The sequence below is a fragment of the Microtus oregoni genome, unplaced genomic scaffold (genome assembly GCF_018167655.1).
Source record: "Microtus oregoni isolate MIOR12 unplaced genomic scaffold, Mior012 000024F_ref0000369, whole genome shotgun sequence".
NCBI classification, from domain to species: domain Eukaryota; kingdom Metazoa; phylum Chordata; class Mammalia; order Rodentia; family Cricetidae; genus Microtus; species Microtus oregoni.
In genome coordinates, this window is record NW_024543083.1 from 10,194,097 (window position 1) to 10,220,512 (window position 26,416).

The following is a 26,416-nucleotide window of genomic DNA, read 5'->3' on the forward strand; positions in this document are numbered from 1 at the left end:
AGCTCCTGAAGACTCTGGTGTTTCAGGACGGATGGAGAAAGGCACAGTTGAGAGCTTCTAGATGGGAAGTCAGAGAGGAAAATAAGAGCCCAGTCCTGAAAATCCTTCCAACCACATTTAGTTTAAACCATGTCCCCAGAGCAGGGCTGCTCTTATGAAGGATTTAAAAACCACAGTAACAACATAACAAGGTTTATATTTTATGATTCTCTCCAGTTGCCAAGTAGAAATTAGATTAAAGAGGGGGAGCATTTAGGAGACTCTTATGTGGAGGAATGATGAGCTTAAAAGAAGAGATAGAATTTGAAAGGGGAAAAAAAAGCTCGAAGTAATAAACTCTTATTAGAGGGAATAAAAAGGGAGAAAATTTTCCAAAGTAAGCAAGCACCTGCTGACCACATTTTCATGCTAGGATCACTGGAGGATGGGGGTCCTCCAAGGAATATCAGATTTTATGGACTGAGCCAAGAAATCCACAGGCTGAGCCTAGAGCACCCTGTTATGGCAGAAAGAAGGTATAAAAACAAAGGAATGACAGAGGAATTGTCGCAGGGCAGAGGAAGAAGAGTTCCTGGTAGCATACCAGGAAGATAAAAGGAACAGAAATGGATTATAATACTAAATATGAAATACACACACACACACACACACACACACACACACACACACATGACTCCACAGTCTGTAATAAGTGATTAAGAACACTCAAGCTTGGGCTAAATTGAGACAAAGATGTCTCTACCACAGGCTGAGATCTGTTATATCAAACTCCATCAGAAACAAACAATTCTTCTTACTATTTTTAGTAAACGACAAAGTTGTTTTAAATAAAAATAATTATTTCTGAGTGGGGAAAAAACATGGCTTAAATGTCGTGTAGAACTGCACTCAATACCCATGACTATAGGCAAAAGTAAGACCTATGGCTATAAGATGACGAAGGCATTGATGCCCTCGGAGCCCTCTACTGCAGAAACCTACTTTTAACTATGTAACCCATCAATCTCAAGCCATGTCACTGATCTCATGACTTCCCTTGACCTTAGGGTGGTGCTTCCTACAGTGTCGGTGCTGGGGGGTCTCGTGCCATGAAGGACATCCCCTGCATACAGTCTTATGAAAGCATCCTCTTAGGAAGTCTTACATGCGTGAGCACCCTCAGTTGTTCTGTCTTTTTGCCTCACAGGGCTCGGCATTGCTCAAACTCACCATCCATCCATATTAGCTCAATGCTAAACCACAGCAAAGGACTTACATGACATGAAAAGAATACTTCTCACAAATGCCGAAATAAAAATGTTGGCAAAATGCCAGTGAAGTGGAGCCAGAAAGAATACCCACTATGACTAACTAAAAGTAATACTAAGGATTTCCATTTGATTAAATATATATATATAGTTAATTAGCATAATTGCTGTAACAAGTAAACAAGAAAAATCACATGATTAACAGAGAAGGAAGGGAACATGAAAAGCCTCCACAATCTTTCATGCTCTAACATTCAACAAACTACAAAGAGACAAAAGCTGTACAGTTAATATTAATAGGCACACCGGAGATTTACCTCTAAGGTCAAGAAGGAAAATACATCTCTTCTTGCCAGTTCTCTTTAACAGAGTGCTTAAGCTTCTAGCCAAGGTCATTACAAAGAAAATTAAGAAATCTTATACTGGTAAAATTTTCTTTCTACACATAGTATATTCTGGTATTTTGCTACATATAAGAAAAACCCATGGCCTGTCTCCTCTCTTCTCCCCCCCCTCCCCTTCCCTCTCCCTCACTAGCCCATCTCTCAGCAAATGAACGGATTCTACAATGTTCCAAGATATATTTATATAAAACTTAATTATATTTCTATTCCTTGATAATGAAAACTTCAAACCAAAATTGAGGGAAAAACCATTTTAATTTTATCAAAACATATCTTATTAGGAATAAATTTACCCGAACAAGTGAAAGAGTTGAACACTAGTTACCATAAGGCGTAAATGAAAGATAGGCCAACAGGATGGCCCAGTGGGTAAAGGTGCTTGCCACATATGCCTGGTGATCTAAGTTTGATCTCTAGAACTACACAGACATGGAAAGACAGAATTAACTACATAAGCTAGCTGTACTCTGACCTCTGCCCTTATTCCATGGTTATGTGAAGCATGAGTGATAAAAACTCAGAGAGAAATTAGGCTTCATCCTGAAGATCTGAAAAGCAAAGCAGCCAGCCACTGGCTCTTACCTCTACCTCACTCTGAAATGGCGATCCTGCTTCCAGTACTCTCAGAATGAGACTGTGTCTGAGTGCTGTCTCCTCCCATTTTATAATCCACTCTAGGGCTGGGATTAAAGGCATGCACCATTGGGATTAAAGGCATGCACCGCCTGGTTTCCATGGCAACTTGTGTGGCTACTGGGATTAAAGATGTGTGTTATCACTGCCCTGGTCTGTAAGGCTGACCAGTAGGGCTGTTTTATTCTCTTCAGGTAAGCTTTATTTATTAAAATACAAATAAAATGTCACTACATTTGGTGTGTACCCTGCGTCATGTATGTAGACATATAAACACAATAAATGTAACTTAAAAAATATCACTGATAGAAAATCTAAGTGAAAAAATACTATCTTTTATTCATCAAATACTTTCTATAAAATTGATTCACAACTTTTTTCTTTTTCTTTAGTTTTTTGGTTTTTGTTTTTGATTTCAAACAGTGCTTTTATGTGTAATCAGTCACTCGCTTTGTAGACCAGGCTGGCCTCGAACTCACAGAGATCCACCTGCCTCTGCCTCCCCAGTGCTGGGATTAAAGGCACATGCCTCAATTAACTGACTAGATGAATGCACATCTTTAACATGAAAATATTGTAACATCTTAGTCGTCAGCCTTGCATAAACTGACAAGATGCTGTTAAAACATATACCTCTAGAAGAAATTCCAAACAGCCAAGATCATACTGGAAAAGTAGAACAAACTCGGAAGACTGGCATTTTCTGATTTCAGAATTTTACTGAAAAGCTACAGTCTGTGTGGTACTTGGATGAAAGCGCACAGGCAGATCAACGGACTGGGGCTGGTGATTCGGAGTAGTGTCACAGGTGTGTGGAGACTTCATTCCCAGCAAGGATGGCAACAACATCCTATGCGGAAATAGTCTGTTCGACAAACAGTAGCAGTACAACTATTCAGGTACAAGAATGAAATTACGCTCTTCCCACACATGCTAAGTCATAAAAATATTTCAAAATGGATCAAATATCAATGTAAGAGGGAAAGTTATAAAGCAACTAGAAAATAACTGGCGTACATGGTTGAGACAACATTAGGCAATGCTTCTGCAGACATGAAACAAAAATGAGTCAAACATTTAGAACTGGAACTTAATCAAACTGAATCTTCCTGCTTCATAGGATACAAAGTGTTAAGGCACTGAAAACAGTCGACAGAGCAGAAGGAGGACCGCAAAGCAGCTAACTGACAGGAGACTGTGATCCTGGGAGGCAGTGGGAACTGAGTTCAAAGCTGAGTGAGAAATCTGTCTGTCTGTCTGCTGCTGCAGTAACCACAACAGCCAGGAAACAGACCTGGCTTCAAGGCCCACTCACAGACAAGTGGAGAACAGTAATGCGGTATGTGTGCACGATAACATTTGATCAGTCCAGTTGCAAAGAAATAAGAAATCTTCAGGAAAATGGATGAAACTGAAAAGCATTATTTTACAAAAGTGATTCCAACTCAAGCATCACGTGTTCTCTCTCATATGCAGAGTCTAGCCTATAAGATTTATACTTACAGAGTAAAAATGTCCATATTATACCTTTATTCCAGAACACTATTCTCATTAGTTAACTGCTTATTACCTTTTTGATATTTTAAATAGACTCACTTGCTACTGGAATTTTTTTAAATAACAAAACATTGGCTTTGATTTACATTGTGTGTGCCCTCTTATAAATGTTCAGTCTTTTTCTATGGCTGCTTTCTAGATACCCTCTCTGTCCTTCAGAAGTTAAGACAGAGATGTGTGGGATCATGTGTATGTGTGTGCACACATGTGTGCACCTGTGCATTGTGTACATGAACATGTATGCACTTGCATTGTGTGTGAGTATCTTATGTGCATTCATGTATGTATGCATGTGTGCATGCCTATGTGCACTTGTGTGCATATATGTATATGGTGTACATGTATGTGTGCATGCCTATGTGCACTTGTGTGCATATATGTATATGGTGTGCATGTATGTGTGCATGCCTATGTGCACTTGTGTGCATATATATGTATATGGTGTACATGTATGTGTGCATGCCTGTGTGCACTTGTGTGCATATATATGTATATGGTGTACATGTATGTGTGCATGCCTGTGTGCATTTGTGTGCATATATATGTATATGGTGTACATGTATGTGTGCATGCCTGTGTGCACTTCTGTACATATATATGTATATGGTGTACATGTATGTGTGCATGCCTGTGTGCACTTGTGTGCATATATATGTATATGGTGTACATGTATGTGTGCATGCCTATGTGCACTTGTGTGCATATATATGTGTATGGTGTACATGTATGTGTGCATGTCTGTGCATACATACTCTTACTTTCCTCAGTTATCATGAGTTTCTCAAACATGTCTGTTTCTTTCACTTCTGGATAGTATGACCCCATAATGGATATTTTTAAAAAATAATCTCTAAATTTAGAGACTTTTTTTCTTTCTTCAACCCAGTTTGTTATAAATTTTCTTATGATTTTTAACTTTTATTTTTTCACATCCAAAAGTTCCATGTGGCTCATTTTTGCTTTACCCTGTGCGTGCGTGCGTGCGTGTGTGTGTGCGTGCATGTGTGCTGCAACCAGAATGGGGTGACAGGGAACAAAGAAAAGACAGACTCATGTGAAGAATAGCTGAGATTGGGCAGGCACTCCACCCAGTTCTTGCAGCTATACAAGGAGGCATGCCAGCTAACCTTTGTAGAGAGGTCTCTATAGAGGAGCAGCTCTAACCAGCCAGGAGGAGGAAATCATGGTGGACACTGTCTACAAACATTGTCCCATCAATCTCAGAGCAGGGAGAGACCTTGCCATCCCCCCATCTGAGGCAATGGAGTCCTAGGCATGGCTGTACTCATGAATACACATTTGCTCATGTTTTCATCTGTGTTCTCTGTCTGTCTCTGTCTCACTCTCTCTGTCTGTGTGTGTGTCTGTGTCTGTCTGCCTGCCTGCCTGCCTATCTGTCTGTCTATCTGTGTGTTGCTGAGAACCGAATTCTCGCTTTAACAGGCTGGTAAACACTCTGCTACTAAACAACACTCCCAGCTTTCCTGATTAATATTCTCTTTCATAACTCATAAGAACATTTTATTTTATATCCTCGAGTATAAACAAAATAGCTACTTTTCTGAACCATCTCAATATTTGTCTCCTTTGTCTTGAGTACTAATCATATTTTCAATTTTCTGTGTGATCATTTTTATTAATTTACAGTTATATCTGGGTATAGCGAATGAAACATTGTGCAAACTCTATACGCACTCTCTATATATTCCTCCAGTGTATCTCCTTTAAAGCCGGCCGTGAACTTAGATGAACCGCAACCAAATCCTCTGCACTGCGATGCAAGTGGAGGATATGTGGGAGAGAACAACAGGAGCTGAAGTCCCTGCTCAGTACAAGGAGGCCTAGCAGGGCTGCTTGATGATGACCTTTTGGACATGTCATTCCATGTCAGGGTCAAGTACAGCAGAGGACACATATAAAATAAGCTGGGGGCTCCCCTCCGAATCTTGAGTTCTTCCTGACATGAATTTTCCTTTCGCATTTCAATGCCGTGGTTCCCTCAGACCTCTTTATACCAAATATTCCTCTTGGGTTTTCTTGCCTTCTGTATTTTTCTTTTCATTTTTTAAATAGCAATTCAGCTTTTATCTTAATGAATACACTGCCTGATGCAGCTAGCACCTCAGAGCTCTTATCAGAGTTTCAGGCTGACTGCTTGGTGCTAATGGATTAATCCTGAGAGGCAAAGAAAGCATAGACATTATGAAATACTCAGTGTTGATTCCCAAGTGTTCATTTCCCTCCAGTTCTGCCCGTTTGGGGATTACTCTGCACTGCCTTTGTAGCTGATCTTTTACTTTGTCCAGAGCCTGTGGATACTGCTGGCAGGAAGGTGCATTCGGTAGGAGTTCTCCCACTATTAGTAGACACCAACCCTATGATTGAGCAACGAGGGTGAACCCCATGCACAAGGTGAACACACTCAGAGATAACAAGAGACAGGAATAATACGTGACCCATACTTGTATGAAGGTTCATGTGCGTGGGCAGTGGGTGGTCCAGGCCATTGACTACCAGTGTTACCGAAGAATGTTTCCACCTGGGGCCTAAAGACAGATCGGTTACAGGGTGTGTGCCTAACACGGGGAGACAGGAGCAGAATAGAATGAGGACAGAGCAAGAGGGAGGGAGTCTGATGTGAGAGTCCCCTCTGTGTGCTGAGATTACCATTAATGAATAAAGAAACTGCTTTGGACCCATAGCAGGGAAGGACTTAGGTAGGCAGGGAAAGTGAGGCTGAATGCTGGGAGAAAGAAGGGCGGAGTCAGAGAGACGCCATATAGCCCCACAGGAGACAGACATCGGAACTTTACCTGGTTAAGCCAAACCCACGTGGTGATATACAAATTAATAGAAATGGATTAAATTAATATAAGAGTTAGCCAATAAGAGTCTAGAGCTAAAGGGCCAAGCAGTGATTTAATTAATACAGTTTCTGTATGATTATATTGGGTCTAAACTAGCCAGGTGGCCGGGAACCAACAAGCAGAGCCCTCCTCCAATAGGAATCTGTGTGTATTGACTTGTTAGGATTGAAGGAAGACCCAAGGGATTGTGGGAATATAATAAAAGGATTGCTTGCATTCTGGCTTGTGTGGGACTACATGTTGAGACACAGTTTGCATAGACTCAAGGCAAATAATAGTACAAGGTTATCTGCCATGCTTGTATGCTTAGGTTGCCCCTGGAATTGTAGAAACCACAGAGAGAAGGCAAATAAAATCTCTTAAATGGGCCTGAGATAGGGTCGATTTATAAGAATGAAGCCTGGAGAGTCAAAATCCTATTTTGGAAGAGCAATTACCAAGCACATGAACTCATAATAAATTATCTAGACCAACCTAAATGGGAAAACTGCTGGAAGGCACCCCTTGCCGACCAAGTCCTCCTATGCCTTCAGTATAGACAGGAAGGCAAGGCCCAGAGGGGTAAACCGTCTCCTCTGCCACTACTGTTTGGTCATAGAGACAGGACGGAAACCCAGACCAGGCCTCCGAGCACACCCCCTTTGAACTTCATTCCTTCACCAGTGCTTTGTGAACGCAAAGCCCCCAAGATGACAGATGCCTTTCTTCCAGGAAGAACCGCATGAGACATCAAGGTTCTTACAACGCGTCACTGCTCGCCAGCTCATCCCGACTCATTTAGTCGCCTGCCAGCTGGGGACTGTAAGAAGCTGTGCTCCCACTTCGCTGGGCCATTAGCTATTTCAGTCGGTTACCATTGTTTGTCATCATCTATAAAAATAGACTCCAAATCGGAGTTACTGCAAATCTCTGTTCATCGCTCAGGTCTACAGAAGCTCTCTGGTGATGCAGGCTTCACAGTCACCTCCCAAAGACCTACTGTGGCAAATATGATTTCTACTGTCATGACACCGGAGCCTTTTACATGTCTAGAGAAAAAAAAATCTCGTTTTGCTGATGTAAAACCAGATTTTTCTAGGCTCCCTGAAGAAGTTTTTTCCATTTCTTACACAGGCAAGTCACAGGGGATCTGAAACATTATTGAAATCGTATTAACATGCGTGGCTACTTAGGGGTTGGCAGCGCTCAAAGACCATGCCTAGAACCCGAGGACATCTTCAGGGCTGAGCAGGGTCAACAGCACAATGACCGCTGGAAAAGCAAGTGGTGAAGGAATAATGATCATTCTTTCAGGTGAGTCCTAACAATGAAAATATGGTGTAGGCTTTCTCTGTGTTTGGGCAGCACTTTTAGTCCTGGGCATAGAGCCACACAGAAGTTCCAAGCACAAGTCTGTATACTTCTCTCTAAACTACAAAATCACTGCTCTGAAGGGGAAACTTGATGGAATGCTAATTACCAGTAGCAAAATATATTTAATAAAATATAGTAGACGGTGAAATGATTAAATACACATTTTAATCTTCCTTTTCTTCTTTCCTTCTTCCCTTTCCTTTCCCCTTTCTTCCTTTCTCTTTCCCTCCCTCCCAGATCTGTTTCTTGACATGAGTAAAGATATTAGAGGTCTTTGGGTACCATCTTCAGGGATGTGAGTTTTGAGAGCACTTACCACAAAATGTCACTTGCCACAGAAACATTGGACTTGTTGCGAGAGAAAGAACGTCTTCTTTACCATTCAGGACAATGTCATCTTTATGCTCTGGGGTTTGTTGTGGTATCTTTCACATGGTAAGTGTTCAGTAAACATTAGCCAAAATAACATAGACAACAAACATCTCAATGGGTACGTGGTACATTGAACAAATCTTATGTTTATTTCTTATACCACAATCAATGCTATCAGATCTCATCTACCAGGTCCAGCTGCAGAAAATTCAACATAAAGGATGCTTGAGATTACTTTTGTTTGTGTTAATGTAAAGTTACAATTCTATAAACAAAATAGCTTCCCATTTGTTAAAGGACAGGTTTATCTTGGTTTTAATGCTGCTGTGTCTCTTGTTTTCTCAAAAAGAAAATGTGTCACCAACATCCATAACAACTTAAGAGCCAACATGACAGATCTGTCCTCCCACAACCTTAGGAAAATATTGTACAGAGCTTCTGTAAAATGTCATCCTAGCTCTTAACCTTAAAACAAACAGTGGGGGACTCCAAGTAGAGGCCTTGGTGCTCTGAGTAAAAAACAACTGTCCAGCAGCCTAACGTCACATCTTCAGCTTCCTCCACGTAGCCCTAGTAGACCCCTAACAGAAGTCACTTGGGTGGACGGAGGCACATGTGGGGTTAATTTTGCCTATTTTTTTTTCTTTTTCTTATTCAACATCTCAGAGTAAAGATGATGGTTTCCAGATCAATTCACAGCTGTTTAAAATGCAACAGCCACGTCTGAAATTAGGAATCTAGTAGTTTCCAGTTCCTGTTTAATTAGTTTGTGTACAGCACTTACACGGCAGCAGATGTGCCAAGCAGATTCCATTTTAAAATCCGTGTTCATCTTTTTCGGGGATATAGTCAAGGAAGATGCAGGCTTAACCAGGTTCTTTTAGACAGCAATTCATTTATTAGCATCATTAGGAAAAATAATGGGCAAAACCCGCCCCAGATGAGAAAGGCCTTGGCCTACAGGGTGTAAACAGGCTGCTGTGAACGTTCATGAAGTGGATTTCTTGTTGGATTTGAGGTTTAACAGAGATATAAGTCATTTCTCATATTCCTTATTAAATCTGTTTTGCTTCGTTTTTTTGTTGTTGATTTTTTTCTGTTAGCGTTCCCAAGGCCAAGAGTTTCCTTGTCCAGTTCTTGGAGAATCCAGCTCCCAATTCATTTTCATGCAGGTGGTACCCAGAGCAACACATCTTCTCCCTCCGGCCGCTCAAACTCAGCATCCCTCAGGCCTCATCAGAGGTACAGATCCACCTGATCTCAGTTTCCTGGCTTTTGGGGTCTCCTCACCCAATTCCAGCAAGCTGTCTGCTCCCAGGCAGTGCTAATGTATAAACGATCCCAGCCATCATGTGACTTAGGGCATGTCAGTTGTGGCAGAAAGGGTTCAGCTTTGCCAAAACAACTTCTCATGGCTCTAAACTGTCTTTCCAGCTTGATTTTATCCAGACAGCCAATGTCTTAATTCCTAATAATGTTCTACTCTACCCATTCTTCCTAGCCCTTCACTCATGTTCATCTGCTCTAACACCCTAGTCACCAATGTCCATATTTGCTGGTGCCCATCTCAGTTATAGTAATCATTTTCTCTTTTTTAAATTCTAAAATCACGATGATTAAAGGGCTTTTAAACTCTTTTTTGTTTATCTAGTGTTTTATTTCAGTAAAGGTGCCATTTTTCTCTACTTCCTTGTTCTACACTTTAAAACCTCTCAGATTAAATAATGAGTCATAAATAATTTAGTGTTCCCTTATAACTTTAGGAACAATTCCTTTCCCATATCAGGGACTTAGCAAGTTTGAACTGAACAAATGAACAAATGAATGAATGAAAATAGTCTCTTCTACATCATAATATTTCCCTACTGTGTTCCCAACAATTGTGAGAGGATCTGAGACATTTAAACAGCTAAATTGTCTAACCCAGAAATGTGGGCTCTGAAGATGGGAGGAAGCCGGCACGCCGCAGCTAAGGTGTCAAAACACATTAAAAATAATAACGCAAAAATAACCAGGTGTAATCTAAGCTAAGTATTTTCCTTAGCACTTCTACCATCCAATTTAGCATTGTGTTCTATAATTATCGTATCTGCTTAGAGGTCCTATTTTCTGCTGATGCTTAACTAGTTAAACTGCTCACCGCTGTCACAGGCTGGAAATACCAGGGTAAGGGAGAAACCGCTGTATTATTTGCTGTAATTGATTAAACATAACAAAAATGCACCTTCATTGACACAGTAATTTTTGTTAAGTATGTGGTACTAGAAACCTTTAAACTATCCACTCAAGAACCATGGTTCCTACTGCATGCGAGAATCAAGGATGCAGAGTGTGGCTTTTCTGTTAGAGAGCATGGAGGAGGCCAGTCATGGAGGGCGTCTATCAACAGTATATGAATCTAGACACCGTGGATAATACAAAGGGGACTATGCGGCCTTTGTTGTCATAACTCCAAGGCTGGGTTAAATGGGGCCAGATTACTAGTCCCTAAGGCCCAGTATGGGATATTCAGGCTTTAGAAGACTAGGAGAACAGCAATGTGGCATGGCAGGTTTAGGTCCTAGGACAGTGTTTCTCAACCCATGGTTGCAACCTCACTTGGAGTTGTGTGACCCTTTCACAGGGGTTCACTTGAGACCATACTGCATATCAGATATTTACAATATAATTTATAACAGTAGCAAAATTACAGCTATGAAGTAGCAATGAAAATAAATTTGTGGCTGGGGTCACCACAACGTGAGGGACTAGATTAAAGGGTCGCAGCATTAAGAAGGTTGAAAACCACTGCCCTAGGGCTAGGACTGTATAGTTCAGTGGCCAACTGCTTGCCTGTGACTTGCCTACTATGAGCAAAACCCTGGGTCCTGTCCTCAACCATGGAAAAATGTCAAAGTAAATCATGACGTAACTCACCCAACAAATCCTGTTAAATTTCCATGTCTGTTTGCCATTCCTGTAACACATATCTGAGCTAATTAACTTCAAAAGAAGAAGCTTTTGGACGTGTTAGTTAAAGACCCAATGGACCGTTGCTAAGGACCTGAGTAAAACTGTGTCATGATGAGGATGCCAACGAAAGAGAAGAGAGAGCCCACTGAAGACACCTTTCAGTGGTCCAGAGACTACCTGCTAGGCTCCAACACTTAAAGATTCCTGTCACTTCCCTATAGTGTCATGTTGAGAACAGTCTCCAACATATAGACTTTTGGGGGAAAATTTTGGATATAAAACCACTCAAAGTTTTTTCTGATTTGTTTTCTTTTCTGTTAACCCCTAGAACCCTCAAACTTCTTCATATAGTAGCTCAGGTTGTTGTAATTTCTCAATGGAAATTCTAATTAGGCAAAAAAAAAAAAAACCTCTTTCCAACGTATATCCCCGCCTGTAATTTCTCTCCCTTGTAACATCCTCAGGCTGCTTTCTGTAGTGTGACATTGCTGAGACACAAATCTCCAACATGCAATGTCCTGCTAAGAATTTTAAGCCGGGGCTTCATTATCTGCAGATAGAACACAGGCATCCGCCTGCCGCTGAGTCCCTTTTGCTCCGCCCTCTGCTCCTGGCACTGCCAAACGTTGCTGTGCGCCTCCACCAGCCAACAAGCCCCACGCTGGACTTCTACAGGGCCAGTCCTCAGCTGAGGCTCCGTCCCTGTATGCAGTGCCTACCCTGAGCGCTGCTCAGGCATTCTCGCAAGCTTGCTCTCAAAGGCTTGGACTTTCACAGCTCTGTCCCCACTGACACTCTTGCTCCCTTCTTTAACAATTTGGCTCTTTTTATAGCTCAGATGAGACATTTGGGTCAGTCACCCAAATCCCCTGTTCTAAGATGAAAACTAGGAGATGACTCTCTGGTCCAATTTCCCATGAATAAACTGTCCCCAACACCAATGGCACATGCCTGCTTAACACTGTGGCTGCTCCACCATGATGTGCCTGAGCTCAGTGTTTAGGGAATTCTGATCTCAGACCCACTAGCCATGGTCAGAACTAATAAAGAAATCCCAGGCAGTTGGTACTACCTTTCAGTACTAAATGAACTCCAGGGTCTTTGCTGTAATCCTGTCAATCACAGACCAGTGCCTGATCTCTAATAGAAATGCTGATGCTCCCAAACGCCTGCTATTTGGCAATGGAAGCAGGTGAGGGCTGTCTTCATGGGGATGATAAGAGCAGAACCCATGTTGGGCAGAATGCACAAGGAGCCAGGATAGGGAGGTGTCCATCCCTTAACCAGATGGGAGGTGCAGCACTTGGTCTCGCATGCAATGCCATACAAACATCTACCATGGTATCATGGCCTATGAAAATGTACTAAATGTGGCCACTGTTGTCCCCAAGCTCACTTTCTGCTCATCATCAGCCTTTGGCTAACTGACACTATCTGGAATCCTTGAGCATGCCTCCTTCTCTCTCCACCAACAACCCTGTGATCTCCCTGGGGCTCTCCAAGATGAGCCATCGCCTCACACCACCTGCTTTGACCTTTAGGTTGGAGTTCAAAAACTTCAACAGCTTCACCAGACTGTCGCTAACCTGCTTCAGGAAGTCCAGCCCCCATCTCAATGTCCTTTGGCCGTTTTTATTGCCCCTTTAGTACCTGGCACAGGCTAACCGTGTTTATTTCTTATCATCTGGCAAACCGGGAGTCTTCTCTGGCTCTCTGAAGTATGTTCATCCTGTGCGTCTGTGGCAGATGCTCAGGAAAACCAGTGGAAAGAATGGGGCAATGGATGAATAAGTCAATCAGTGCATCAAAGCTGAAATACAGAAGTATCAGACAACAGGATCCTGCTCACGAAACAGTATCTCTAGCCACCTAATCAGGTCCTCTATTCCTATGGAATCATGTGGGGACAGGTGGCCCATGGCCCGTCTACATGATTTCCAAAGCACTGGAATTCTCCTTGCAGAAGTCAGCTGTCAACTTTCTCTGACTCTCTGTGACAGGTGTCCAGTGTGCCGAAACTTTCTGCTAGCCTTTGGAAGGTGAATTTTGGTCCCTACACCACTTGGATACAGCTAGACTTAGTCATACCATGAGATTCTTCAAATTTCTGGGAAAGATTCAAGGGAAAAGTAAAGCCCTGTGACCTCCAGTCATGAGAGGAGACCACCTTTTCTTCATTTACTCAGTTTCACATCTTAAATACTACTTTATCATTAGAATATAGCCATATACATATTATCAATGACCTCTACTTGAGCAGAGACCACTTTTCAACACCCTAAACTACTTCTTGCTGCTGCACTACGGTTACCACTGGCTTTCTAACTCACCACTTCTAATCGCTCTCCCAGGGTCAAATGAATTATCTCCATCTTCCAGCCCATTATAGCTCCAGCTAACAGCAACATGGACTCCAATTCTGCTACAATATCAGGAGAAAGCACAATTCAGGACCACAGGGAAGTCACTCCCAAATTCAACCATGGTGTGGTGAGTTGAAAAAAAAAATGACCCCCAAAGGGAATGGCACTAGTGGGGGGTATGGCCTTGTTAGAGGAGGTGTGGTCTTGCTGGAGGAAGTGTGTTGTTATGGGAGTGGGCTTTGAGGTCTCCTATGCTTGGCTATAGTCAGTGAGACAGACCACTTCTTGTTGCCTGCCTAAGACAATAGACTCTCAGCTACTTCTCCAGCACCATGTCTGCCTGCACATTGCCATGTCCCACCATAATCATAATGGACTGAACCTCTGTACAGTAAGCTACCCAATTAAATGTTTTCCTTTATAATAGTTGCCATGGTCATGGTATCTCTTCACAGCAATAAAAACCCTAACTAAGACACATGGTAAATGTGGAAGATGATGAATATCCCTTGGGTTTAGCTGTAAAGCACTGGGCTCCTAGATAATGTTTACCTTACCTCATCTTGAACATTATTTGATTCATTCCCCTAGAGCATCCTTCCTTTCCTCGGTTTTGGAGAAGATCTATTGTCCAAATGCCTGAGCACAGCTACCAAAGCTAACAAAAGGCAAAGAAGCAGCAAGGGCTAAATATGCTAAGTCACCCACCTCCTGGGATTCTGGCAAACACCAAGCCAAGATTAAAGCAGAACAAAAGTAAGTAGATCCAAGTCACTACACTACCTCACAGGAGAAATAATTCAAAAAGTGAAAATCTCTCATTTTCTACTTATTTTGAGATAAATCTGCTCTTTCTGACTCACATCCCACTTCTGGGATGTGAAGTCCTACTTGAGTTGCTTTCTCCCTTTGAAATCAATCTCCAATACAGCCAATCCAGACAACAGATACAATTACGCCCCGCACATTTCTGAACCTCTCAAGCCCTCACCTCCATGAGGAATGACTATGATTTCTTTGCATTTCTGTATTTATTCCAGTTTACATAAAGTAATAAATGCCATATGAAAACTTACTCATTAAAAGTATACCATACTTTTGTCAAGAATTCGCTTCTGGAAAACTGAGTTAATTATGCTTATTATATAACTGAGGTCTAAGCAAGGTTTAAAAATGTTTTTAAGAATATCTAAGCCGCTCAGCCTCAACCTTCTAAACTGAAGAGGGAATTGTTCATGGTTCTAGTGCTGAGTCACAGAGATGAGTACACCTGAAAACAGGAGGTGCTGAGTCACGGAGATAGGTGCATCTGTAGCAGAAGTCATGGAGATGGGTGTACCTGCGAACAGGAAGTGCTGAGTCATGGAGACGGGTGCACCTGCAAACAGGAGGTGCTGAGTCATGGAGATGGGTGCGTCTGTAGCAGGAAGCGCTGAGTCATGGATAAGGGTGCACCTGCTATCAGGGGCTTAGAACTATACTCTAGAGACAACTCAGAAGAGAAAAGCCCATTTACAGCTCTAGACTTCAGAGCTCGCTCTGTAAAAAGAAAGGGCATGTATAATTCAATGATATTTAATGTGACTTACAGGGCTATTACTCTTTTGACTTAGAAGCATTATTAAATTTTCAAATGTGCTCAAAAGCTGTGTGGTGTCTTCAGACAGAATTACAGCAGAAGAACCTAGAGTCCTCTAAAACAACAAATAAACCTGGGCTTAGTCTCATTCTGGAGCTTTTAAAGGAATTATTAAATGTATAAAATGAATATTCTATACACAAATAGTCAAAGTCTCGGAATTTACGTTGCCACAATTTTTGAATAAGAAAGTGCCTCCTATAGGTGTTTTATGCTAACACAAAGAAATTAAACCATAAAGAAAAAGTCTAGGGTACTTTCCAGCCATTCAGCTTTGTAATTCTATACTCTGATAGCTATTTTTACAGAAGACTTTCTGTTCATGAAGAAGACAGGCTTTCCTTGCTAAATTATAATTCAGATGTAGAGAAGTTATCACTTGTTCTCTTGAAAAAAAATGACACCAGAGTTGATACTTGTCTGTACATGTTAACTAATATTTAGGCCAATCCTATTTCTAATGCTTTGGTAGTCTATAGGAAATTGGCTTTTAAATTTACCTGTTAGTTGAGGCCACCAAAAAGTTAGAACAATGTGGTTCTATAGTTTCTAGTGACAACGTACAATGAACACCAAACACAGTAGAAAGTGTGCATTATTTGTATTGTTAGGTTATATGAAAATAACAGGTAGGAAATTATGTGTAAGTCACGGGGATTGAAGTCAATGTACAAAAGTCTCTACATATTATCAGCAACAACATTAAATGACATTAATAATATGTACTTTGTAATAGGTTAAACACCACCAAATATTCAGCATGAATTCAACAAATGATGCATAAAGTGTTTGCCCTGGCTCTAAAGCACCATTTACAAACTTGAAAGTCACAAGCATAGAGAAGGTGTTCACAGATCACATGACTCTATGCGTTGAATAATTTAATTCCCCCACACTGATTTGCAGATAATTGAATCTCTCTCAACAGTCCAGATAATGTTCTACCTACAGATTGAAAAGCTGCTTCTGAAATTCAAACAGAGTACAAAGGAGTTAAAATAGCCACACAGTCTTCAAGCTGGAGACCACGTAGTCCCTAACTTCAGGATGTATCCATTGCTAAACAATCAGTACAGTGTATCAGACCATGAGGTTCCCTGGGGACAACAGTTGTACAGAAATACACACACAAATGGATTTCCCTCTTTAAGGAAGATTTTACTTATTATTATTTATATGACTACGTGTTTTGCCAGCACCATGTGTACTCAATACTTCCAGAGGCCAGAAGAGGGCACCGAATATTTGAAACTGGAGTTACAGAGGTTAGGAGCTACCACGTAGATGCTAGGACCAAACTCTAGTCCTTTGCAAGATCAGAGAGGGCTCTCAACTGGTAAGTCATCTCTCCAACTCCATAAACAGATTTTTGATAAAATAATTCAAGACAATTTGGAAATGGAAATTAAATATTTAACATATTTTTTGTAATTGCTGTGCAAGTAAATGGAAACAAAATGAATGCCAGCCCCCTATCTCAAACTAAACAAAACGTTAACTTGAGACATATCATAATATGAAACATAATTGCTAAAACTATGAAGTTTGTAGAAGGAAATTCAAGAACATCTTTGGTCACAGGTATAAACAATGATTATGGATGAGTGTGTGCATGATGGAGGAAGGTCATTGGTTAAATAAAAAGAAACTGCTTGGCCCTCGTTGGTTAGAAGATAGGTGGGAGGAGTAAACAGAACAGAATGCTGGGAGGAAGAGGAAGTGAGCTCAGACTCCACAGCTCTCCTCTTGGGAGCAGACGCCTCAGAGAGACACCATGCTCCCAGCTCCCAGGCAGACACACGCGATGAAGCTCTGACCCAGGATGGACATAGGCTAGAATCTTCCCAGTAAGCGCACCTACGGGCGCTACACAGATGATTAGAAATGGGCTAAATTAATATGTGAGAATTAGCCTAGAAGAGGCTAGATAGAAATGGGCCAAGCAGTGATTAAATGAATACAGTTTGTGTGTTGTTATTTCGGGCATAAGCTAGCCAGGCTGCCGGGGTGCTGGGGACGCAGCCCCGCCGCCCTTATTACTACATGTGCATGTTCATATTCATGTTCATGTGTGGGGTACATGTGGGGGTCAGAGGACTAGGGCCAACCAGGAACATCCACAGACATATCTCATTGAAAAAGTCACATACGATCACAGGAGTATGAATCATACCAGTACTTGCATTGTCAAAACTCTTTTAAAGGTGTCACATCTGTTCATTCAAGTGTATGCAAAATATACACCATTTTTAAAATGGGACGAATCATAAAGAATGTCTTATGAAAATTATTCATTTCATGACATTGCAGAAACGAGGCATGACCAATTGTGTGCCAGGTTTGCTTGTCTATTGGTTTGGTTTTGGTTCTGGTTGGCCTTTTCTTGTTCTTCATTCAGCAATTATTGAGTAGTGCTACATGTCTTCCTCTATTCTAGACATTTTGAACTATCATATCAATGAGAAAAACTAACCAAAGACTCAGATTCAAGCTAACAATCGGTATGGAGAACAGGAGGAAATATTTAAAAGACAGGAGGAATACCATGATAATCAATAACTAATGTAATATTTCAAACCATGAACATTCCTGGTGCCATTTTTTCTAAGTTATAATATGCCTGTACTAAGGACGCATTTTGCCTTATTAATTGGCCATGTTTTAGGGGTATGTCAGAAATAGCATGTACACTTAAACCTTTTAAAATATGCTGAATTCTCAAGGTTGCTTTATTCCTCAACAGTCTAGTACTGAACATTTGCATAAATATAGATCAAAGCATCAGCTAGGGGATCCAAAGGACAGTGGATCAAAAGGTGGACCCAAGGGCAGTGTTTCCTATGCTACTGAGTCACAGCCAAGTAGAGGTACCAAGACAAAGAGCATCCTTTTGTCTTCATACCGAAGGTAAGCCACTCTAGTGCAAGAGAATCTGACGCCCGAGCCATTAAGATGCGGCTGTACATAAAAGATGCAGTGCAGATAATTCAAACTAGACAAGAAGAACGTGCTGTAGGAATAATTCTTCTTCACATCATGGTATCTGGCACAAACAATAAATAAATTCTCATTTTTCTCTTCTAGTGTCCTGCCATGAAGGAGCCACAGAGCCGACTTGTTATTTACCATTAATAGCAACTTTGCGGGGTGGCCCTCGGCTTTGGAGCAACTTGTCCTCTGTATACAAGACAAACACTTTTTATCACCAGCAATCCCCCCAACAAAGAGCAGCCGTGCCAACGACTCAAGACTTTCTACAATGTGAAGTTAGCTGGCATATTGAAATAGTAAGGACTGTATGGCTTTTCAGTAACTAGAAACCACACAAGAAATCAAGCAAAACACTTGCTTGTTTGGACTTAGACACTGTTCAAACATTAAGACAGAATCAGTTTCCACTGCAGCTTTGCCAGCGCATCCTGGGCCTTGAAACTCAGATCCACGAAGCAGTTTAAGAATCTTCCAGAACCATGCATTAGAAACCTGTTCTCTGTTTATGTGTTCTGCCCTTTAGGCACACACATGATTTTGCTCGCACAGCCTTCTCTCCTGCTCACACATCTAGCTCTGACGCGAATCCTTTTCCCTGGCAAAGGCTTTCTCAATAAACAGTCTTTCTCGATGAGCTTCTCACAGCATGACCTTTGATCGTACTCTCATGGTTAAGAGTCACCTAATGTCATTTACTGTCAGAAGCATCCCCTTATTCAGAGTCCAGTTTGGGGGATTAAAAGCATAGGTTCTTCTTGCAGGATCCAACTGAAACCAGGTGATCTTCTCAAAATTGGTTTGTAAACCTTTGTGTTCTATAACTTACAAGTGTTATTATTGATGGTTTCCTAGCCAGCTCATAAAACCACATCTAAACCATAATGAACCAGGCTGAGGACATGGGACCACAGTACCTTTCATGGCATCATTTAGCAATGTAATATGTAGTACGAAATTTTGTTCTATCTCTACATGGTCAATATCAAGCTGCTAATAAAATGTTTATGTGATTATTGAGGATAAACTATCTCGCTCAGTGCCATCAGATGGTCATGGTCCCTACACCACCAACTACAGCACGCATTGCTACTCTACACTCTGCAAGCCTCTGCTATAGCCTCAGTAGGAACTCATAGGAGATGCTCTCCAGCATCCTAGAGAGGTCTAGTGGCGGGAGGCAGGCGGTGGCTGCAATGGGCCACGGGGCACATCGTTGCTTCCTTTGGCTAAATGTAGAGCACATGAGTTTACATAAGCCAGCATTACTGTCCTTCAGCTTCTCTTCTACTACTCATCCACAAAAGCATTCACCAGAGAAGGAGCTTAACGGCAAACAGAAAGGAAAGACTAGTGTTTGCACATCTGCATCTTCGATCTGAAAATTTTGGAAATGAGTACTTAGAAACAAAGGCGGCCTTAGAAGTCAAGCTGAAGCTAGCAGCTGCTCATTTGCTTTCAGGGCCATTCCTTTGAGAGTTCCACGCTTTCCTTTAGCATTAAAGCCCTACGAGCCATCACTCTGCTTTCAGAAAACACAGGGCTTCTGCAGAGAGCCTCGCTGGGGCAAATGATTAAGGGAGGGCCTGCCCTTACCTCTCAGCTCCCCCAGATCCAGCGATGTTCCCAGCTGCTCTAGCAAGGCAACCCGTGCTGCGTTCTTCTTGTGCTTTTTGCCATCATAATGCTGCTGGGCCATCAGAGGATTATTAAACCAGGCTGCACACAGGCCACAGTATCTGTCTGAGTCTCTCCTTTGATAGGGAGACGAGACCACAGGAGCCGTGTCCACCCGAGGGGCCTTGAGTGAATTCAGTGGTGTGGCTGTGGGAGAAAGCAACAGTATGTCAGTTCATACCTGGGCACACTTCCCTTAGGTATTAAGGAATGGGCACCCCATGCTCGTGATGGCAAGGGATTGCCAAGACTGGGAAATCCCCTTTGTCAACCATCATCTTGAGCGGGGTACAAATTAAAATCTCTGAAGCACCGAGATCAAAGTTTGGATTGTTTTGTTTTGTTTTTAAAAAATGGAAGGGATGGTCGTGATGGGGAAAAATAGTTTTCAGGTAAAATCTTGACAGAATGTTCTGTCAGTCAAGTTGAATAACAATCAAGATGGCAAGATTCAGAATGAGTCAACTAGTGCTAAAGTTGAAACAGCCAATAAACAGAGGCGCTGACCAGCTGACTTGCCTGGTACCAACTGAGGAGACCATGCTACATAGGCCAAGTTTTTATTGGGATAGGCTATTTCAGACCACATCTGCTAACACCGGCGTTGAAAGCACAATCGTGCACCCAGAAGACCAGAGGAGACACTCTCCTGAGCAGAAGCTGCTTATCTAAGCCGAAAGGGCACATATCACTATTTTGAGATTGTACTCCCAGCTATTAATTTAACACATCCCATTGTGAATTTAGTTATTTCTGGCCCAGGGAAAGAATATAATTGAACTTGAAGGAGTTTACTAATGGAAAGTAAAAATAACTTCTGTATGCTTTCAACATACAAATTACTTCTCGCCTCAGAATGAGTGTGCCTGGAGTTACTGTCCTATTTCTCTGATGATTGACTTCAAAGACAGCAGGGGGGATGCTATAAAGGTGAAGGATGAGGTTATAATGCATGGCACAGAACCAAATACTTAAGCTCCGAGGCCGGAACTCCTTCTCAGGCCCCCCCCAAACACCTTTCATGCTTAGTGAACCAAGAGGTCACCTCCTTGTATGAAAACAAAGTGAACTGTGCTGCATCATAGAAAAAAAATATTTTAATCCAAATATTTTTGAGGAACAAAGTGGTATTCAGTCTCATTGGCTTATTAGTCATAAGCAATTTAACAGCATCTTCCATGTGTTCCTAATCTCCATGACAAGGATTTGTAGTTGACAAAATCAAGACAATTAGGGTATTCTTCCAAGGAAATGCAACAGCTTGGGAAATCAAAGACAAGTTAAAGAATCAGTTAATCAACCCCTCAAGTTTCCAAGTTTTGATTGGGGGACCTTTAATGTCTGAGTCAAATGACTGACACCCAAATACATAGTTGTCACGTGACACTTTCATCCAAGCAGCACACTGTCGGGACAGTATCTCAGGCAGACTTCCTCTGATCCTCAGTGCTCATCAGAGCTGTAGCTAAAATTAAACAGGCCAACGTGTGGAGGAACTCTGATACATTTACTGTTTTTTTAAAAGCCTCCCTGCTGAATTTGGTCAGCTGGAACCGTACAGAAGTGAGGCTCAAATGTGGGCCATATGTCTCAGCTGCCATCTGGTATCATTCCATCATGACTTAGCAACACTAATGAAAGCCACAAACATTCAGTCAACCTGTCTATGAAACGATATCTGTCTCCTATCTCAAGGAAATCATACCTTGCTTCCCAAGTTTCCTGCATCCTTATCACTTTCTGAAGATGCATGGCACAGCAATGGGAAATGTTTCAAACATCTGCAGCCAGATGTTTGACGCACCCTGAAGCACGATTGTTTTCCTTTAAACTGAACTCTAGAAGGGACTTTGCGGTCACTTTTGTTACTTGATGCCTGATATTCCACACCTGGGCAGAAACAGCACACAAGAAAGATATCAAATGGATAACCGCCCTAGCACACGGGAAACTCTTGCTTGTGCTCGAGCTTTTACTCCCCCCGATTCCGCTGTCTACGTGTGCAAACCTGGAAGTTTTAACTTTTGCCTGTGTCTCATCTTCCAACCGTCTTCCCATCACCAATCAGTTTCCATTGCTATAGCGCCTGTGAAGGCAAACAAAGGCAGCGGCATGGGCACAGCCTTAAATCAAAGCCATATCCTGGTCGGTCAGCGCTTCAGCACTACTGGGCTGTGTGACTCCTGATTCCTGATGTCTTTGGATCCTATACAGCTGTATGGTCACCATCTCTTCTTAAGCTAACACATTTGTGGTTACAGGTTCACCAGGTGGGAATAGAACAGTCTGTAGAAATTCTTTTTGACAGCTCTGACTCCACGCCAAATACAGAAATTATATAGGAGGAGCACCGATTCTAAGTTTTAATAAAAATCTGTGTGTGTGCATTGATCATAAAACAATGCTTGGCCAAAGGGCACTATTCCTAGCCATTGAATACAAAGAGAAATATTGGTTATTTTTGATTGAAAAAATTCTTTTGTTAATGTATAATTTTATTTTAATTTCATACTTTTTGTATTTTCTAAATTGTAAGAAAATATACAATAAGGAGTTCACCTACGCTTTTAAAAGTTAAATCCAGAAACATTAGCTACTCAAAATCAATGAGTTTATTTTTATTCAAGCTTTAGACTCATCTAAATCTTAATATCTCTTTGCCCAGATTGAACTGCTAACCAAACACAACAGAATGGGGCTGTGAACCAGGTTTAAAGATATTCTAACACACAACTCCACTCTAACACAGGTTCATGTTCTAATGTTCATTCAGTGCTGAGAACCACAGCCCTAAGCACTGCCATATTTTCCTTAAAAATTACCATAAAATAGCAGGCAGTGGCAGCTTTAATCCCAGCAGTCAGGAGGCAGAGACAGGTGGATCTCTGAGTTCAAGGCCAGCCTGGTCTACAGAGTGAGTTCCAGAATAGTCAGAGCTGCACAGAGAAACCCTGCCTTGAAAAATGCCCCTCTCCAAACTACCATAAAACTGTCTTAGGTCACCATGAAAAAGATGGCCTTATAACATATGCGCCAACAGTAGAAAAAATTGTCACGTTTATCATTTTATGAAAACATAGCTCTCAAAAAAACAGTAGCCACTATCATACATCACTACCGCTAACGTGAAACAGCACTGCTGAGTGTTTTCCCAGGAGACACTTCGGTAGTGGTTACCGGCTATCCACAGACTCTTCGCAGGAGGACGTGGCACCTCGCTGTATTCTTTCTATAGCTACAAAGTCCCATGGGCTGCTACTCAGTCCATGGAATGAGACCCTGACAAACTAGGAGTGAGCTCGCTCTCCTCCCTCCAAACTTATCAGCGTCTCTTGGCTCTGCCACTCACGTGGTAGTTCTTAAAACCGCTTTCAGTCTTAGTAATCACATAAATGTGTGTTTGTGGCTGTGTGGACTTTTAAAGGTACATTTGTATTCACTGTCTTCTCTACAATATACCCATAATTCCTTGCTGCAGTGCAAAGATTAAAAAAAAATAAACCTAGCGAAACTTGAGTTTCTCTGCAACTCATTTATTATGAGAACTTGGCCTGATGTCATCCGATAGGATTTATAGGCTATATTCCACTTAGTGCAAAGCACAGAGAATAGATCCATTCATCAGTTCTTTCCCCAGGTTCATATAGACATGCCACGTGTGTCTATCAGTGTGTGTATTGGTTGCTTTTTATTGACAACTTGATACAAACTAGAGTCGCTTAGAGAAAGAACCTCAATTGAAGGATTGCCTCCATCAGTCTGGCCCATAGGCATGTCTGTGGGGAATTTTCTTAATTGTTAGTTGATGTTGGAGGGCCAAGGCTACTGAGGGCAATCCACCTCTAGGCAGGTGGACCAGGGTTATGTAAAAAGCTAGCTGAGAAAGCTAAGGAGGGGAAGGCTGTGAGCAGTGTCCTTCTCAGTTTCTACTTCAAGCTCCTGCTTGGGTTTCCTTGACAAAGAATGACAATCTGTCACCTGAACTAAACCCTCTCCTCCCCAGGTTGCTTTCTGGTGTTGGTCATGGTACTTACCACCCTGACAGAAAGTAAACTGGGGCAGCATATGTACAAAATCCTGAAGTTTCTCAGCTTCAAAACATTTTCAGACTCAATGTTTTGGCCAGAAGGTCATGGATTTGTAACCAGTGAAAAGTAACCCAAACAGACCCCAGTTACTTGAAGAATCAAGACAATTGGAACACAGCAACCCTCGGGACTGGAGTCATGGCCCGACGCACATTTCATGTCCCTTCTGCATGCCTTAAGCCAAGTTTGTCAGGGAACAGCATCTCAACAGAAAGTTATTAGATGAGCCGTCTCGAATAATAGCCTGGAATAATGTGTTCCTTTGACTCTGACTGTGTTTTCTGATAAAACCATCAGCTGACTTGAGGACATAAAAAGATGTTTTCAGTGTCTGCGCTGCTGTCAAAGTACCACCTTACTCTGCATCAAGGCATGGCTTGCAGCCTGACTATGCACAGGTGGTAAGTGTAAGCAGCTGGTCGAATGCAGCCCGTGACTTCCATTGAATGACTAAAGCAACTAATTAATCAATGAATATGTAAGTGGTCATCATTATAAGCAAGTAAACTTAGATGGGGGAAACATTTCCACTTTGATTCTAAATTGTATTGTGAAGGGCTTGAGAAACTCGGTGTTGAAATAGTCAATGTAAACATAAGCACGTGACAAGATGCTGGAGGGGGGGGCTTGGCAATTAAACAGCCTGCCAAAGTATGGATGCAAGCCCCAGGCTTCCCTTTGCATTCAAACTAAATTAGGTGAATTAAAAGTCACTATTCTCTAATTTCCATCCATTCTGTGGGGAGGTCTATTTATTTCTCGGAGACTACAGAAATGTGTATGCCATTCTAAAAACCGCACCTTGCAGCAGGTAGTTGGATCTACCATGGTGTCGGAACACTCTCTCTCTCTCTCTCTCTCTCTCTCTCTCTCTCTCTCTCTCGTTTCTGACTTAGACATTAGGGGAAGTACACCAGTGTGCCTTTAATGGCATCTCCAGAGGTTATTAGATCCTGGGGCTCTGAAGTCACCAACTGATTCTTCTCTTGGTAGGTTTACGTGGTAGCATTTTGAGGAGATTGAGAAAAGGAGGAGGAGGCCTATTTGGAGGACGTTGGTCTTTGGGGTGCTGTATGTCAGCATGGTTCCCTGTTGTATCTCCTCCCTCCTGCCTCTTGTCTGCCAGGAAGCAGTCTTAAACACCCCCATTCCCCTACTTGTCATGATGCTCTTTCCAAGAGCGTGGGGGACAAGCAACCCCCTGAAACTGTGAATTAAATAATTCTTCTTCTTAAGTCAGGCATTTTAGTCAAAAAGCAACTGAGAAGGTACCAATTATCATAAAATGGGTGATACTTGGAGGTTTCCCAGATAAGGAACTTTCAGGGCTGAGAAGGGAAAACCTGCTGGGTCCACCCCTGCTTCTGAGGACAAAGCTGACTTAACATCACACTAGGAAAAGAAAAATCAGTGAGAAGTTCGGGCCAGGTGTTTCAAAGAAGCCAACAGAATCTACCACCAGATCCCCAAATGGACATGGAAAGATGGTGGCTGAGCCAGCAATGAGTCACTACCTGCTACCCACTTCCATCCCCAGCCATTAAGGAAGAGCGGTTTCAACAGCAATCCGCACTGGTGACTACACCTCCTCTCTTCCCCTTCAGGGTCTCCCCTCACCTCCAAGTCCTCGCTTATCTCAGTTTTCTCTCTGCTAATCTTCCTTGCTCTCTCATTCTGTCTACATTAACCCCTTCTGTACTTCTCCCATATCGGCGCCCAAATCCCCATTATTGACATGACCCTCCATGACCCTGCCCCCCCTTCTCTTCTCAGTCTCACTTATTCTCAGCGCTTTCTAAGCATCAAATTGTTAGCAATTTGGGCAGGAAACTGCTCTTGTCTGGACTGCTTGATGTTATACTGTGTGAACTGGACATGCAGGACCCACAGAAAAGTGACTGCTAAACTTGCCTAAAGGCAAGATGGTCCTTCAGGGTTCCTGCTTCATGAAAGTATCTGCCAGACATTCCGCAGGACACAAAAGAAAGCAAAGACAGACTTTGCCATTACAAGGCAGAACAGATCTTCAAATTTCCTGCTTCATGAAAAAGTCTGCTGGAAACTATGGGCCTCTAGGCTGAAGACTGGATGCCCCAACATTACAGGAGAAACTTGGGTGACTGTCTAGATCATGAGGTATCTCTGTCAATTCTAGAGTTTTGAAAGTTGCTTAAAATGCACTTCCTGTTTACTTAGATAATATTATATCCTTCTGGAGTCTTTGATGGAGTTGAAGAAAAGATAGTTATAGTCTTCCTTAGTTATGATGAAAAAAA

The 26,416-nt window shown here is 42.0% G+C and overlaps 1 protein-coding gene across 3 annotated transcripts in view; it reads right to left on the bottom strand.

Annotated features, from left to right (window-relative positions):
* The window catches only part of Zmat4 (zinc finger matrin-type 4), a 359,933-nt gene that overhangs the window by 92,260 nt on the left and 241,257 nt on the right, over window positions 1-26,416 (bottom strand). For all 3 annotated transcript variants that reach the window (XM_041673989.1, XM_041673990.1, XM_041673991.1), the window contains one exon: window positions 19,972-20,199. In XM_041673989.1, coding sequence (XP_041529923.1) covers window positions 19,972-20,199 — 228 coding nt within the window. The remainder of the gene's footprint in view (window positions 1-19,971; window positions 20,200-26,416) is intronic.